This window comes from Prinia subflava, chromosome 15 (genome assembly GCF_021018805.1).
Source record: "Prinia subflava isolate CZ2003 ecotype Zambia chromosome 15, Cam_Psub_1.2, whole genome shotgun sequence".
Classification (NCBI taxonomy): Eukaryota; Metazoa; Chordata; class Aves; order Passeriformes; family Cisticolidae; genus Prinia; species Prinia subflava.
In genome coordinates this window covers 389,333-403,818 of record NC_086261.1, presented here as the reverse complement: position 1 = coordinate 403,818, position 14,486 = coordinate 389,333, and the positions used below count along the sequence as shown (strand labels likewise).

The 14,486-nt window shown below is 67.2% G+C and overlaps 4 protein-coding genes across 5 annotated transcripts; 2 read left to right on the top strand and 2 right to left on the bottom strand.

Annotated features, from left to right (window-relative positions):
• Positions 1-272: 272 nt before the first annotated feature.
• Positions 273-3,838, top strand: ANKRD34C (ankyrin repeat domain 34C). Its single transcript, XM_063412529.1, has one exon. It carries the CDS (start codon positions 1,265-1,267, stop codon positions 2,777-2,779), a length of 1,515 nt encoding a protein of 504 aa, XP_063268599.1. The 5' UTR covers positions 273-1,264; the 3' UTR covers positions 2,780-3,838.
• Positions 3,423-6,658, top strand: LOC134558732 (uncharacterized). Its single transcript, XM_063412906.1, has 4 exons — positions 3,423-3,679; positions 3,735-4,257; positions 4,831-5,079; positions 5,532-6,658. Exons 1-4 carry the CDS (start codon positions 3,423-3,425, stop codon positions 5,766-5,768), a joined length of 1,266 nt encoding a protein of 421 aa, XP_063268976.1. The 3' UTR covers positions 5,769-6,658.
• Positions 6,659-7,449: 791 nt separating this feature from the next.
• LOC134558466 (gonadotropin-releasing hormone II receptor-like) lies at positions 7,450-10,192 on the bottom strand. Of its 2 annotated transcripts, none has more exons than XM_063412345.1 (4): positions 9,746-10,192; positions 8,781-9,325; positions 8,211-8,415; positions 7,450-8,078 (listed from the first exon to the last, which is right to left on the bottom strand). In XM_063412345.1, exons 1-4 carry the CDS (start codon positions 10,023-10,025, stop codon positions 7,642-7,644), a joined length of 1,467 nt encoding a protein of 488 aa, XP_063268415.1. In that variant the 5' UTR covers positions 10,026-10,192; the 3' UTR covers positions 7,450-7,641. The 2 variants fall into 2 exon arrangements, with proteins under 2 accessions (XP_063268415.1, XP_063268416.1); XM_063412346.1 differs by having other exon boundaries at positions 8,781-9,179.
• Positions 10,193-10,977: 785 nt separating this feature from the next.
• LOC134558722 (mesoderm posterior protein 1-like) lies at positions 10,978-13,934 on the bottom strand. Its single transcript, XM_063412880.1, has 2 exons — positions 11,554-13,934; positions 10,978-11,182 (listed from the first exon to the last, which is right to left on the bottom strand). Exons 1-2 carry the CDS (start codon positions 12,550-12,552, stop codon positions 11,120-11,122), a joined length of 1,062 nt encoding a protein of 353 aa, XP_063268950.1. The 5' UTR covers positions 12,553-13,934; the 3' UTR covers positions 10,978-11,119.
• Positions 13,935-14,486: the final 552 nt, after the last annotated feature.

The following is a 14,486-nucleotide window of genomic DNA, read 5'->3' as shown; positions in this document are numbered from 1 at the left end:
CTGCTCCGAGTGGGGACAGCTGGGGTATCAGACGAGCCCGGGGTCTGGAGAGCCCCAGGAGCAGCGACACTCACACCCGGCCCTGTGCTCGGAGCCCCCCGCACGGGTGGGCACCGACACCTCCCCCCGCACCCCCCTCACCGTGCCCCCGCACACGGACACGGACCGGACACACGGACACGGACCCGGCACACGGACACGGACCGGCCACACGGACACAGACCCCTGCTGCCCCCCGGCACCCGGACACCCCCGCCCGCCGCTCCCCGCACCCACCTGCGGGCGGACGCGCCGCCTCCCGCGCCCTCCTCCTCTCGCAGCGCCGGGCACCGGCACCGGCAACAGAGCACCGGCTCCAAAGACCGGCACCGGCACAGGGCACGGGCAGCGGCACCGGCAGCGGGCAGCGGCACCAGACACGGGCACCGGGCAGCAGCAGGTTGGTGGCCGGGGCAGCGGCCGCACCCCACCATCACCACCGCAGCCGGGGGCGGCGGCGGCAGCGGGATGGCCGCGGCTTGGAGGGGCGCGGGGGCCGCCAGTCCCGGCGGGAGCGGGGCAGAACCGACACCAGGGTCTCCCCCGGGTCCGAGGGTTCCCCACGGGGAGGGGCCGTGGGGAGCTCACGGGCAGGGAGTGGTACCGTGGGCGCCCTTGGGAGGGGCTGGGAGTAATGTGAGCACTGACCGCAGGTCCGGGGGCCGCAGCATCCCCGTGGAGGGCACGGCGGGGTGGGGAAGGGCCGGGGGGCTGGTGCCCTCTCCAGGGGCGCTCTGGGGGCAGTGGGTGCTCGGGGCTCCAGGAACACTCTGAGGAGTGAGACGGGAAGCGGGGGCAGCAGGAGTGGGTGGCAGTGGGGGTCAGTGCGGCGGTAGAAGCAGGGGGCAGTAGAAACACAATAGACAGCACGACTGTGGCTGTTTCTTCTTCCCCCCGGCAGCGAGGAAGCAGAGATCCCGGCTCCAGCCCAGGGAGCCATCAGGGAAGTTCGCAGTCTCCAGTGGGTTTCGTGTTGTGGCCCCCAGACACCGCAGGCGAGTGGGGACCGTCAGGAGCTCTCTGATCTCCTGGGGAAGCCAAGGCATCCGGGCAGCTCTCTGCACGGGGTGGGTGGGCACGGCCAGAGGGACAGTGGGGTGTGGGGCAGTGCCCAGAGCGCGGCATCCCAGGAAGGCAGGGACAAAGCGGTGGGGCTCACCTGTTCTCCACACTTCCCCCACAGCCGCCAGCCACCACTGCCGTCACCCAGTGGGAAGCGGCAGCCATGGATGAAGTGATGGAGCTGGAGCTGGGGGGCAACTCCCTCCTGAAGGCCGTGTGGCTGGGCCGGCTGCGGCTGACCCGACTGCTGCTGGAAGGGGGCGCTTACATCAACGAGAGCAACGAGAAGGGGCAGACCGCGCTGATGGTGGCCTGCATCACCACGCACGTGGACCAGCAGAGCATCCACAAGGCCAAGATGGTGAAGTACCTGCTGGACAACAGAGCTGACCCCAACATCCAGGACAAGTCTGGGAAAACCGCCCTCATGCACGCCTGTATCCGAGGGGCTGGGGGGGATGTGGTGTCCCTGCTGCTGGAGAGCGGGGCAGACCCCAGCCTGGAGGACCACTCAGGAGCCTCAGCACTGGTCCACGCCATCAATGCCGAGGACCAGGCTGTGCTGCAGCACCTCCTGAATGCCTGCAGAGCCAAGGGGAAGGAGGTGATCATCATCACCATGGACACATCAGCCTCTGGCACCAAGACTGCCAAGCAGTACCTGAACGTTGCCCCTGCACTGGAGTTCAAGGAGAGGGTTCCCCTCGAGGAGAGCAGTGCCCCCTCCAGTGCGCACCTGAAAACTCCCAGCTCAGCACCTTCACCTGCCGAGAAGGAGAGCAGCGTTCTCACCCCACACCCTTCACACGCTGGGGACACTGAGCCACCCTCCCCAGGCCAGAGAGCCGGCACTGCCCGCAGAGCCCAACTGCCCCGGCTGAAGCGGCTGCGGTCAGAGCCCTGGGGTCTGGTGGCACCCTCGGTGCTGGCAGCCTCTGGTCACCGCGATGACAGCGAGGTCATCACGGGCATCAGCGACCTCTCGCTCTCCAAAAAGCCCTCCCTCACCCGGAGCAGCAGCAGCAGCAAGGGAAGGGACCCCTCGGTCTTTCCCCCGGTGGATGAGCAGGCACTGGGGCCACTGGCACGGAAAGCCACCCACGAGAAGAGCCAGGGCACCCACCCCTGCCTGTCCCGGAGCACCACAGTGCCGGAGGAGCCAGAGAGCACCAGCTCTGCCGCCAGCTCAGTTGCGGGGGTGGACACTCCACACTGGTGGAGGCCAGGCACTGAGCACAATGGAGACTCCCAGGTCACCGAGGCGGGGAAGGGGCCATCGGAGAGGAGGAAGCTGAGCGGGTCCCACCTGGCCTTGCTGGACGGTTCCTGTGACTCTCCCTCTGGCAGCACCAGCACATCACCCAGCACCGGCCGGCACCGGCCACCCGGCTTGCTGGAGAGGCGAGGATCCGGGACCCTGCTGCTGGACCACATCTCCCACACGAGGCCGGGATATCTGCCCCCCTTGAACGTGAACCCCAACCCCCCGATTCCTGACATTGGCTCCAGCAAAGCCCCCTCCCTGCTGGCTGCTGGGCTGAAGCCGCTGGTGCCCCTCACACCCAGCTCTCCCAGGCGAGGCGATCTGAGAGCGCACAGGAAGCTGCTCCGCAGACATTCCATGCAGGCGGAGCAGATGCGGCACCTCTCCGAGTTTGAGGAGGTCGTGGCGCAGTAGCCGTGTCAGCATTTGTTCACAGGGAGGTGGGCAAAGCCGGGCTGTCCCTGCAGAAACACGATGGTTCCCACTCAGAGAGGGCACTGGCTCTGGGGACACACTGGTGGCCAGGGAGTTCAGCCCTGAGCCCAGGGGCTGAATCGGGAGCAGGCTGATCGGGAGGTGGATCCCGTACAATCCTAGATCGCCAAGCTCCATGCCAAGGATCCCACCTGCAGTTCACTTATTCCTCACTAGCTGCAATCCGCTTTTCTTACATCCTGCTCGTTCTCTCACCGAATCCCCTCCCGGAGCCCCCGGTGGTGATCTCTGGGGCTGAGGCGTTCATGAAGTGCCTTCCAGGAGGGGGAAGGGGCTCAGTACTGCGGGGCTGGAGGAGCGGGAGCACCCGTCCAGCCACGGACCGTGTCGGTGCTCTCCGGCAGCGGGAGAGGGAGACAGTCCTCCACCTCCGAGATTCCCGAGCGCCCCGGAGCTCCGGCGGCTGAGCTCACCCGGCACCGCTGCAGCCTCGCCGGCTGTGGGCCGGGATGGGCTTCCCTCATCGCTGAACCGTCTGAACTTCAGGGTCTCACTCCCCGCCTCGCAGCTCCGAATTCAGAAAGCGCTGAATCCCCGAGCAGGACGGTCCCAGCCCGGCTGCATGGGAAGCCTCTGCCAGCAGCGGGGAACGCGGGATGCCAGGTCACCGAGGGTGACACGGGCTGACCGCAGGGCTTCATCCCACCCGGAGAGTGGCAGGTACAGCCCAGCCCCCGCTGTGCTGCCTGCCGCGCTCAGGGAGCCCCAGCCCAGCCTGGCAGCGGCCGTGTGCCGAGGCCGCCGACACCTCCCACCTCTCCGTGAACGCGCCTATTTACGAGACTGCGTGTGCGTGGGGGAGCAGGGGCAGGTGTTGGGGTGACGCCGCGGCCTGCGGACACTTTTGCACGAGTTTTGCACTGCATTAATAAAGCGCTCAGCTTCGGAGGGAGGCTGGTCTCGCGTGGCCCCGCCGCCCGGCCAGGGCTCCCCGGGAGCGCCGAGGGGATCCCCGGGGCTCCCAGAGTGCTCGGCCCGGAGATGCCGGGGGGTCGCATGGTGCCGGGGCCGCGGGAACGTTCCCGGGATGCCTGCGGGTGCCCGCCCCGGGGCCGGAGGCACCGCTCCGCCCCGCCCCGCTCGCAGCGGAAGCGCCACGTCAGGGGGGCGGGACGGGGACGGGGCCGGGGCCGGTGCGGAGCGCTGCCGGTGCCGGTGCCGGGTTCGGTGCGGGGCTCGGTGCGGGTTCGGTGCGGGGCTCGGTGTGGGTGGCGATGCCGGGCTCGGTGCCGGTGCCGGGCGCGCTGCGGGGCGCGCTGCGGACGCTGTGCGTGGCCGTGCTGCTGGGCGCGCTGCGGGCCGGGGGCACGGAGCTGACGCTGGAGCTGCCCGACAGCGCCCAGCGCTGCTTCCACCAGGAGCTGGAGAGCGGCGTCAAATTCACCCTCGACTATCAGGTACTACCCTGCCTGTACCTCCCGGCAGCCCTGCATGCTCCGTGCCTGCACCCCTTGCCCATACCCCTGCCAGGGGCCGCTCCGCCCGCACCCCATTTGTGCCCCATCCCTGTGCCCCTGCCCATCTCTTGTCCATGTTCATGTGCTCGCCTGTGCCCCGATGCCCGTGCCCTCTTGCCTATGGATGTTTATTGCCTCTGCCCACGCTCCCATCCTGTGCCCTTCAGAGCCCCAGGCAGGGCTGCAGTTCCCTCCTTCCATGGGTACCCCAGCTCCCTCCATGCTGCACTAGGAGTTGTTCCCAGCCCCAGCCCCATGCCCAGCAGTGCCCACCTGTAACCTGGGTCATGAGGTCTGTCCCTGTCTCCAGGCACCCCACTTGAGCCACAGGCACCCCACCTGAGTTGCTGGCACTGTGGTGTGCAAGTTCCCCAGGGCTCCCCTGGCCTGGGCCCCATCCCATGGGCATGGTGCCCACTGGCCTCTCCCACAGCTGTGGGGCTGGGCAGGGTCAGGGGGCCCTTGCCACGTTGCCTGGCGTGTGCCACCATCTGAGTACGCCTCCCTACACAGGTGATCAGCGGAGGACACTATGATGTGGACTGCTATGTGGAGGACCCCAATGGCAAGACCATCTACCAGGAGACCAAGAAGCAGTACGACAGCTTCTCGCACCACGCCGACGTCAAGGGTGTCTACACCTTCTGCTTCGGCAACGAGTTCTCCACCTTCTCCCACAAAATTGTCTACTTTGACTTCCAGGTGGGCGATGAGCCGCCCATCCTGCCCGACATGAACAACCGTGTCACCGCCCTGACACAGGTGGGTGCCGGGAGAAAAGGAGGGAGGGAGGGAGGGAGGCTCCTGCTGCAGCCCCCACGCAGCCCTGCGGGATGGCAGCTGGGGACTTGTCCCCCTCCTCCTCCGCTGGATGCAGAAGTGCCAACCGCCAGCCAACGGCCCCACCACACACCACATCCTCTGCCTGGCCCGGGGGGACTGTGCTGGGTCTGGGCTCCCCTCTCTGCAGCAGCCCGTGCCCATCCCACATGAGGGAATTGCATCAGCCATTCCATCCCTTGCTGTGAGCCCCTGGGCTGGGCATCCGGGGGCCCTGGTGGGCCTCTCAGCTCTGTCCCACTGGGGAACCCCCATGGATGAGTTCTGACAGGGAACCTCCAACACAGACACTGCTGTCCTGCTCTTAAGTGTCCTGGGCTCCCTCAGCTGTGCCGTGTCAGAAGCGACAGGGCGCTCCTGTGCTTGTCCCCCAGATGGAATCGGCCTGTGTCACCATCCACGAGATGCTGAACTCGGTGATCGACTCCCAGACCCACTACCGGCTGCGGGAGGCGCAGGACCGGAGCAGGGCCGAGGAGCTCAATGGACGCGTCTCCTACTGGTCGGTGGGGGAAACTCTCATCCTCTTCGTGGTCAGCATCGGGCAGGTGATGCTGCTCAAGAGCTTCTTCACTGAGAAGAGACCCAGCAGCGGCGGAGCTGGCAGCTAGAGCTGCTGTGTCTGTGCCTGAGTGGAGCGGGGAGCGGGACGGCAGCGGCCCTGGGGTCGCACTTTGCCTCCGATCTGTGCTGCGGGCAGGCAGGGCTGGGAGCAGGGGCTGACGTGGCACTGTTGAGCTGGGTGGCAGTCACCAAGTGCAGGCGTCCCCGGCATCACCTCCCACTTGCCCGACCTACCCCATCCCCTTGCCCTGTCCCTGTTCTCTGGCTCCACTGGGAAGGCGGTGGGACCAGCACCAGCATCACCGGGGCACCCTCGTGACTGCGGCGAGCACGCGCTGCCCCTTGAAGCCCCGTGCAGCCCCCGCGGGGATGGGGCAGCACTGGCACCCACCCAGGGCCGTCAGCCACCCAGGGACAGCTGCCCGGGGGCTGGGGGTCTCTGCCTGCACCCTACTTGTCCTGTGCAGGCAGGGTGCACCCAGCAGCGGGGCCACAACAACAGCAGCATCCAGCAAGGGAAGGGTTTTTGCTGGGTGATATGTGGCTCTAGAAGCTCCTCCCCTCGCAGCATTCCTCAGGCTGACAGCAGGTGGTGTGCCTGTACCGTGTGGTATTTTCGTACTCACACGAGTCAGTGCCTGAGACTCCGCCCCCTCACGCATTCCCCGCCCTGCGGATTTGTGCCAAGGAAGCCCCGTCCCTGCCCCAGAGGCACGGAGGACCCGCCCACACCTGGGACTGCAGCCCCTCATTCCCTGGAGCCCCACAGAATGGAGACCCCCACAAGAGCCTGGGGTGATGCCCCTGTGTAAGACTCCTGGAGTGACTGGTGTGCTGGCCCTCCAGCCCTCAAGCAGGTGTGAGATCATTTTCCAGAGCTGAAGCAACTCTGCTAGACCTTTCCTTTGCCACATTCAAATAAATCCCTGCAAGCATGGCTGGCACTGTGGTTTTTGGGCACACTTTCTGCCTTGCCCCCCTGCCCGCCCCAGCTGAGCTTGCTCCTGGCACAGGACCAGACACAGGAGCCAGGGCGACCCTCAGCAGGAGCAGCGCCCTGTCTGTGCCCCAGCAGGAGGCTGCACCCTCAGTGGGTTGTGACAGGTTCCCCTGGGCAGAGGGCCCTGAGGAGCCAAGGGAACCCAGCGTCCCTCCGCAGCACAGTGGGGAACCCGGGCAGAGCCCAGCTCTGGGGTCCCTTCCCTGAGGCTGGGGAGAGGCCAGGGCTGTTCTCCTGGGCTGTCCCTCACTCTGGCCATACTCCTGGTGCTGGGGGGACTGAGGGGCCCGGGCACCCCCAGCCTCGCCCGCCTCTGCGGGCCCCAGCAGCCGCGCTGGCTCCGCCGGCAGCGCTGGCCTTGGGGCACTGCTGCAGCGGCAGAGCTGGCCCCGTGTGCCTCCCAACAGCCTTGGGCAGGAGCCAGGAGCTCCTGTTTGGCGCAGAGCCGACATCAGCAGCACCCTGGGACTGCCACCAGCCCGGCGTTGGCTGGCAGGGACCAGCCCTGCACCCACTGGGACACAGGCCTGTGGGGATGAGCAGGGAGGGGAGCACCCAGCCCTGCCCAGGCTGTGGATGGCCTTGAATCTGCCCCTTCCTGGGGACTCTTGAGCCACCCATTGTGGGGACAGGGGCAGCTGTGACCCCAGTGGCTCAGGGTGCTGGCTCTGGGGACTCCAGCTCAGCTCCCAGCTGGGGGACACAGGAGAGACAAGAGGTGGCCGTGGGACACTTTATTGCTGTTCAGGGCACAGAGAAGGGAAGGGGGATGCAGGCACTCCCACCAGCCCCAAGCCCACAGAGGCACTTCAGGGTGTGGGGAGAGATCAGCAGTGACTCCATCCCCGCTGGACCTGTGCTGAGTGGGTCACCCTGCTGCCAGCCCCCCTGCCCTGAGCACCCCTGCGGTCCCGCTGGTGTCACAGGGAGCTGCTGTGACAGGAGGCGTCCCTGGCAGCCCCTGGGGATAGCCGCACCCCCTGGACGCCCCGCTGGGGCGGCAGGGAGGACGCTGAGCAGCGGAAGGAGCTGGTGGCTGGGGAGGGGGGCTGGGCCAGGGGGCCGTGCCGGCACGGGCAGCCCCAGCCCCCCCGGAGGGGGATGGTGAAGAGCCCGTAGGTGATGGGGTCAAGGCATGCGTTGAAGAGGCCAAAGATGAAGAGAATGTGTGTGAGGGCCGGCGAGATCCTCCTCTCCAGGGCGCGGGGACAGAACCAGTGCCAGAGCCCCAGCAGGTAGTAGGGGGTCCAGCAGAGGATGAAGGAGGAGACGATGACCAGGCTCATGCGCAGCATCCGCAGCCGCGCCCGGGGGATGTTGTTCCTGGAGCACCGCAGCGACGCGTCCTGCGAGGAGACTGCAGGGCACAGCCCGTGAGGGGAAAATGGGGCTGGGACAGGGCCCCGTGCCCGGGGAAAGGCATCCCTACAGAGCTCCATACAGGACTTCCCCTGGGCTGGGGCTGTGTCCCGTGGGGCCTGGCACTCACAGAGGCCGGAGCCCATGCGGCGGGAGATCTCCAGCAGGATGCGGGCGTAGCAGCACACCATGATGAGCAGCGGGAGCAGGAAGAGGCAGGCAAAGCCCACCATGTTGTAGAGGGTCTCGTGCCAGGGCCGGGGGAAGCTGCCCCGTGTGGTGCACTGGGTGAAGTTGTGCGGGGGCCGCAGGGTGATGGTGTGGAACAGGAACAGCTGGACACAAGGGAGGGGGGATGGGGTGATGGGGGTCTGCACCTCCCGAGCCAGGGAGGCCAAAGCAGGGACCCCCAGACGCAGGGACAGACCCAGCCTGGGGGTGGGAGCTGTCATCACCCTGCACGGGCTCTGCTCTGCACTGACGGGGCCCCGGGGGCGCCCCAGGCAGAGCTGGGTGAGGGAGGTCACTGCCACAGCCACTCTACTGCCGGGTCTCCGTGCCCATCCCACGGGGCGCTCCATCCCCACCCTGCGGGTCACACAGCGGCACCAGCCCCGGCAGTGAGCCCGGGCAGGGTCACCCGGCACCGGGCTGGGTGAGGCCGTGTCGCGGGGGCCGGGGGGGCAGCAGGGGTGGGTACCTGTGGCACGGCCAGCCCCGCGCTGAGGATCCAGGCGGCGTGCAGCATGGCGCGGTTGCGGGCGCGGGCGCGGGCGATGGCCAGCGGGCGCAGGATGGCGGCCTGCCGGTCCAGGCTGATGACCACGGTGACGAAGGCGGAGGCGTACATGGCCAGCAGCCGCAGGTACATGAGCAGGCGGCACAGGAGGTCGCCCGCCCGCCACTGCAGCGTGATGTTCCAGACGGCGTCCAGCGGCATCACCACCACGGTGACCAGCAGGTCGGCGGCGGCCAGGTGCCGCAGCAGCAGGCGGATATGGGGGCGCCGGCCGCTGCCCCGGCCCCCCACTGCCCCCAGCACCGCCAGGTTGCAGCCGGCCGAGAGGGCAAAGAGGGCGAAGGTGACGGCCACGCGCACCTGGGCGGCGGGGGAGAAGGTGGGCAGCCGCAGGGGCTCCTCGCCGCTCTCCTCGGGGGGGCTCCAGGCGCAACCCCACTCGGGGGGCGTGATGCTGGGGGGCTCCATGCTGGTGTTTCCCACTGCAGGGCCTGGGTGGCCCCCACCTGCCACCACAGGCACAGAGGCAGTGGCAGCCCTGAGCGGGGGCTCTCGGTGGGGCAGGCCACGCTCAGCACTGCCGGTCCTGTCCCCTAGAGCCCCCTGCCCAGAGCCACAGTGCCGGCATCACATTTCTGAGCTCACTTCCCTGTGTTCCATCCTTGCCTGCTTCCTGCATACTGCTGCTACCCTAGAGCCTCCAGCAGCCCCCAGAGCCCCTCCATGCCCCCAGAGCTATGGGGGACCCTGGCACCAAGCAGGGCAGAGGAGGACAGCAGCAGCTGACCCCAACACGCCACCCACCTCAGGCCATTACAGCTGTGCCCCTCTCCCTGCCCAGAGTATCCCTCATGATCTTGCCTGGGATGGTGGCCCCACCCAGCCCAGCGCCTGGAGGACCAGACACCCCATTCCCCCCTCCTCACCTGCATCCAGGGTGTCCTGCCCGGCACTCCCCAGCCGGGCCATGGCAGGGGCGATGCTCACACAGTGCTGAGGCTCTGTGCTGAGGGCTCCTGCATCTGCTCTGGGGCACGAGGGGGAGCAGGGCAGGTACTGGGGCAGGTACGGCAGAGAGCCAGCACCTGCAGCTGCTGCTGTGGTGTGGGCGCCCTTGGCAGCTCTGGATGGTCCTTGACGCAGCCAGCTTGGAACAGCACGGTCCTTCCCCTGCCACCCACGGCACACGGACACACACGTAAGCATGTGTGGTGCTCATCACAGGAATGGACAGTGGGACGTGCCCCACATCTGCGGAGGGAGCCCCCCAGCCCAGGGGGTGCTGCCAGTGCCCCTCAGATCCAGCACTGATGCTGCCAGGGCCAGGTATCAGAGCACACAAGGGCTCCTTGCATTGAGGTGCAGCGTTTGGGCAGCGCAGAGACCCACAGGTCCCTCCTCCCAGCCCTGCGGCTGCCAGCTGCTCCCCAGACCGTGGCCATCCCCATGGAGTGTCCCCATGGCTGGAGCACACGCCCAGGTCCCTTCAGCCCTGGCTGGAGAGCAGGGGCTGCAGCCTAGGAGAGGGCAGGGCAGGGGGCTGCTTTGCACCTCAAAGGCTTGTGTCCCGTTCTGTCACCCCCCTTCTCTGCCCCAGCAGAGGATATTAACCTCATTAGAGAGTCCTTTCACACTCCATGGGGTCCATTAACCCCCCGCCCTTCACCCCAGACCCCAGAGCTGGGAGGATACTCCCCTCACACATTAGCACATGGCTGCCAGGTCCCAACACCCTCCTGCTAATGGGGACCCCAGACTTCAGGGAGCCACCAAGGGGCTGGGGGCAAAGGGTCCCCATCACAGGCTCCCACACTCTGCTCCTGGCAGGGTCTCCAGCCTGTGGGCTCAGCCCCATCCCCACACCGAGCTAGGCCCCAAATCTACCCATTTCACTCTGCATTGGGAGCTCCCACAGGCCCAGAACTGCCAGGTGGGAAGGCTGGACTGGAGGGTGCTGGGGATCCTCACCCCTTCCTGGCCCAGGATCAAGGGGAGGGTCTCTCTTGATACTCCCCCAAGCTGCTCTCCCAGCTGGTGCGTGGCTGCCCCACAGCCCCCAGCCCCCCCAGCGAGGAGACCCCAGCCATGCCAAGCCCCATCCCGTGCCCAGCTCCCGGGAACAGCCACACGGACACTCAGAGAGGGCACAAGGGTTTATTCACATCCAGCCGCCGCCACCCAGCGCGTCCAGCACGGCTCCAGGCTGGCGGGGCAGCTTTTCCTGCAGCTCTGCCGGGGGCTGCAGTGTCCACACAGGCATTGGGGGCCGTGGGTGCTCCAGGCCCGGCGACTCCTCTGGGTCAGTGCCGGGGCTCCGGTGGGAACAGAGCCTCCAGCAGTGAGAGCAGGTCCGCAGAGAGGTCCTGGGGAGCAGACAGGGAGAGGGTGAGCAGCCAGACAGAGGTGCAGGCAGGGCTGGGGTGATGGAAGGGACAGCCCACCCACTGGACGTGCTCCTGGGCAGGGACAAGCAGGAGCACTCCACTCTGTCCCTGCTAATGGGGTCCCCACAAACATGAGGGAGGGAAGCACCATGAGAGATGGGGCAGGCGGGGGGTCTACTGAACCTGCTGCACAGAGCAGGGCTCACCTCTCCATTCCCTACCCCAGGCTGTTGTTACCCCAAAACCAGTTCCTCCACTGCCCCACATCAAGAGGCTGCCCCAAGGGGGATTGATCCCTGCCCCATGGCAGCCCCATGCTGAGAGTCACCCCAGTCCCCCCCAGCACGTACCTGGGTGACTGTTCCTGTGCCCACGAACTCTGACACCGCCAGTCCCATGTCCAGGACATCACCAGGGGGATCCGGGGGGGTCCCAGCCCCCGCAGAGTGGGGAGGGGTCAGCCAGGGAGACGCAGTGGAGGTGACAGCCCTGTTCAGCCCTGAGGAGGTCCCCACTGCAGGCATGTAGGGGTGGGGTCCCCAAGTCTCCGTCTTGATGTTGGAAACCCCAAGCATCTCTGGGGGGGTTCTGGTTGCAGGGATGTAAGAAGGAGACCCCCAGGTCTCCATCCCGATGTTCGGACCTCCAAGTACATCTGGGAGGGTCCCTGCAGCAGGGATGTAGGGGGGCGACCCCCAGGTCTCTAAGCCCATCTCCGGAGCCCCAAACACCTCTGGGGCAGTGCCCGCAGCAGGGCTGCAGAGAGGTGACCCCCAGGCACCCGGCCCCGCGCCGGGAGCCCCGTGCAGCTCCGGGAGCGTCCCCGCCATGGGAGGTGACCCCCAGCCCGCAGCGCCGGGTGGCGAAGCATCGCGGGGCTCTGTGTCCTGGCAGCAGCCCAGGCCCCGGGGGCAGAGGGGGCAGTGCCGGGGGGCCGGCGCTCCCCGGCTGAGCCCCAGCAGGGCGGAGAGGTGGGCGATGTAGCGGGTGGCGAGGCGCAGGGTCTCGATCTTGGTGAGGGTCTGCCCGGCGGGCGCCAGCGCGGGCGGCAGGTAATGCCGCAGCCGCAGCAGGGCCTGCGCCAGCCGCCGCATCCGCAGCTTCTCCCGCTCGCTGGCGCTCTGCCGCGGGACCCCCGCGCCCCCGCCGCCCCGCAGCCCCTTCCTGCCCCTGGGGCGGGGGGCGGCGTGCCCGCGGCAGGGCCCCCGAGCGGCGGCGGGGGACGCGAGCCCGCAGGAGTCGGGCGACGCTGCGGGAGAGCTGCTGCTGTAGCCCAGCGGGTCCGGGGGGCCGCGGTCAGCCCAGTCCTGCAGAGGGGCGGTGGCGGGCAGCGTGTGGCCGTGGGCCATGGCAGCGCCGGAGGCTGGGACCTGTGTGCCAGCGGCTCCCGGGCGCCGCGGCTTTATGCCGGGCCGGAGGTGTGAAGAGGCTGCAGGAGCAGCACTTCAAAGGCCGGGGGTCTGGGGGGGCCGGGGGCCGCGGCTGTGAACACGGGGTGACGAATTTCACCCCAGAGGTGTGAAGCTGCTCGGTGCTGCTCCTCGGCCCCGCGCCGGGCTGGGGACGGGGCTGGGACCCACACGGGAGCTGCCCGGGGGCTCGGCAGGTCTGCTGCGGGAGCTGCAGTCGGGCCGCAGCACGGGCTGCGGTGGGGCAGCAGTGGGGGAGCAGTGGGGCTCTGATGGGGCTCCAGTGGAGTTTGCCGTGGGTCTGCTGGGGCGTGTTCCCGTGTCTCCCCCTGCAGCAGGACCCCAGACAGGAAGCTGTCCCTGCGGCTTTGTGGGACACCCCCCACCCGGTTTGGGGGTGCCAGTGCCCCTGAGGGACCCCTCTGGGCTGCCCGTGCTGGCAGTGGCGGCAGGGGAGCCCCACGGGCGGCGGGGGTCGAGGCCGGGGCTGGGAGGAGCCCCCCCGGCGCGTTCCCAGGCCCCGCAGGTGTTGGGGCCGGCGGGTGTGAAGGTTTCCCGGGAAACGGCCCCGCCGAGGGACGGAAAATCCATCAGGGAGCGAGGGGACACGGGCATGGCACGGCACGGGCTCCCAGAGCTGGTGTGCACAGCCTGGTCGGGGGGTACACCCGGGGCACAGGACCCCCGAGCTGGTGTGCACAGCCCGCTGGTACAGCGGGGTGCAGGACCCCCCAAACGGGGTGTGCAAACCTTGGGAACATGAGGGGCACAGGATCCCCACTCAGCTGGGGGCACAGCTGAGGGGATACAGCTGGGACTCAGGACCCCCAAACCGTGCGTGCACATCCGAGCAGTGCCCAGCGCTGACCCCACCCACCCGAGGCCACCAGTGCCAACCCCATGCCAGCACCCAGGCCCGCTCTGGGGGCGCAGGGGTATCTGGTGGGAGATGTGCACCCTATGGCCCGGGCCAGGCTCGGCCCCTCCCCGCTGCCCGGCCCCCTCCAGGGCCGCATTATCTGCTGAGCTCCCGGGTAATGAGTTCTGCACCCGCCGCAGCCGCTTCCCACCTCCCTGTTTGGACAAGTGCTGCAGCGCGCCTGGGCCGGGGCAGACCGGCCCGGGGTCAGAGCCCCCGCGGCGCTGGGAAAATCCTTATTGTAACTAACTGTGTTCAAGCCTTGTGAATTCCTTTAGCTTCAGCCAAGACTGCTTAGTCCTGTATTAATATGTGCAAGTGGTTATCCTAGCCTTAAAGGCTGTGGGCCTGAGCAACACTGGTAAGAAGATGTATCTTGGCCAGACCAGAGACCTAGGATGTATTCAGAGAGAAGAAATTCTTTTGGAGGCCTATGATCAAAACCGGATCTTTTGAGGAATGGGATGTTCCCCAAAGAGCACCAGAAGCCTCAAAAGACCCCTACTCTTATGTAAATACACTCCAAAAAGTAATATAAATGTGCAAAAGAATTTGCAGCAACTTTTAGCATAAATGTATGAGTTTTGGGAAATGTAATTGATAACTTACAAAGTATCCCCTGCACACCCAGCACTGAAATAAAGTAATGCTACTTTCTAATGCTGAAATTACAGTATTAGAGGGTTTTATTCTCAACTTCTGTTGACTGCAGGACACCCCGCAGCTCTCAGCCTGGGGAGCAGGGCATTCTCCCATCCCTTCAGCCCATGTCAATGGATCAGGGTGCAGGGCCATGAGGCAACATAGCCAGGGCACCACAACAGAGCTCAGTCAGCACCCAGCTCAGGCTGTGCCCCCAGGAGCCCCCAGCCCTTCTACTGAGAGGACCCTGCCCTGCTGGGACCCTCCCAGGACACCTTCCTGCCCACTGGGGACCTGCCATCCCTGCTCTAGC

Coding starts and splice junctions, on each gene's coding strand:
- LOC134558732 (XM_063412906.1), top strand. CDS start 3,423: ATGGGAAGCCTCTGCCAGCAGCGGGGAACGCGGGATGCCAGGTCACCG. Junction 4,258..4,830: donor AATTCACCCTCGACTATCAG/GTACTACCCTGC, acceptor CTCCCTACACAG/GTGATCAGCGGAGGACACTA. Junction 5,080..5,531: donor GTGTCACCGCCCTGACACAG/GTGGGTGCCGGG, acceptor CTTGTCCCCCAG/ATGGAATCGGCCTGTGTCAC.
- ANKRD34C (XM_063412529.1), top strand. CDS start 1,265: ATGGATGAAGTGATGGAGCTGGAGCTGGGGGGCAACTCCCTCCTGAAG.
- LOC134558466 (XM_063412345.1), bottom strand. CDS start 10,025: ATGCTTACGTGTGTGTCCGTGTGCCGTGGGTGGCAGGGGAAGGACCGT. Junction 9,326..9,745: donor GCAGGACACCCTGGATGCAG/GTGAGGAGGGGG, acceptor CTGTGGTGGCAG/GTGGGGGCCACCCAGGCCCT. Junction 8,079..8,210: donor CCGCATGGGCTCCGGCCTCT/GTGAGTGCCAGG, acceptor TGTGCCCTGCAG/TCTCCTCGCAGGACGCGTCG.
- LOC134558722 (XM_063412880.1), bottom strand. CDS start 12,552: ATGGCCCACGGCCACACGCTGCCCGCCACCGCCCCTCTGCAGGACTGG. Junction 11,183..11,553: donor GCACAGGAACAGTCACCCAG/GTACGTGCTGGG, acceptor TCTGCTCCCCAG/GACCTCTCTGCGGACCTGCT.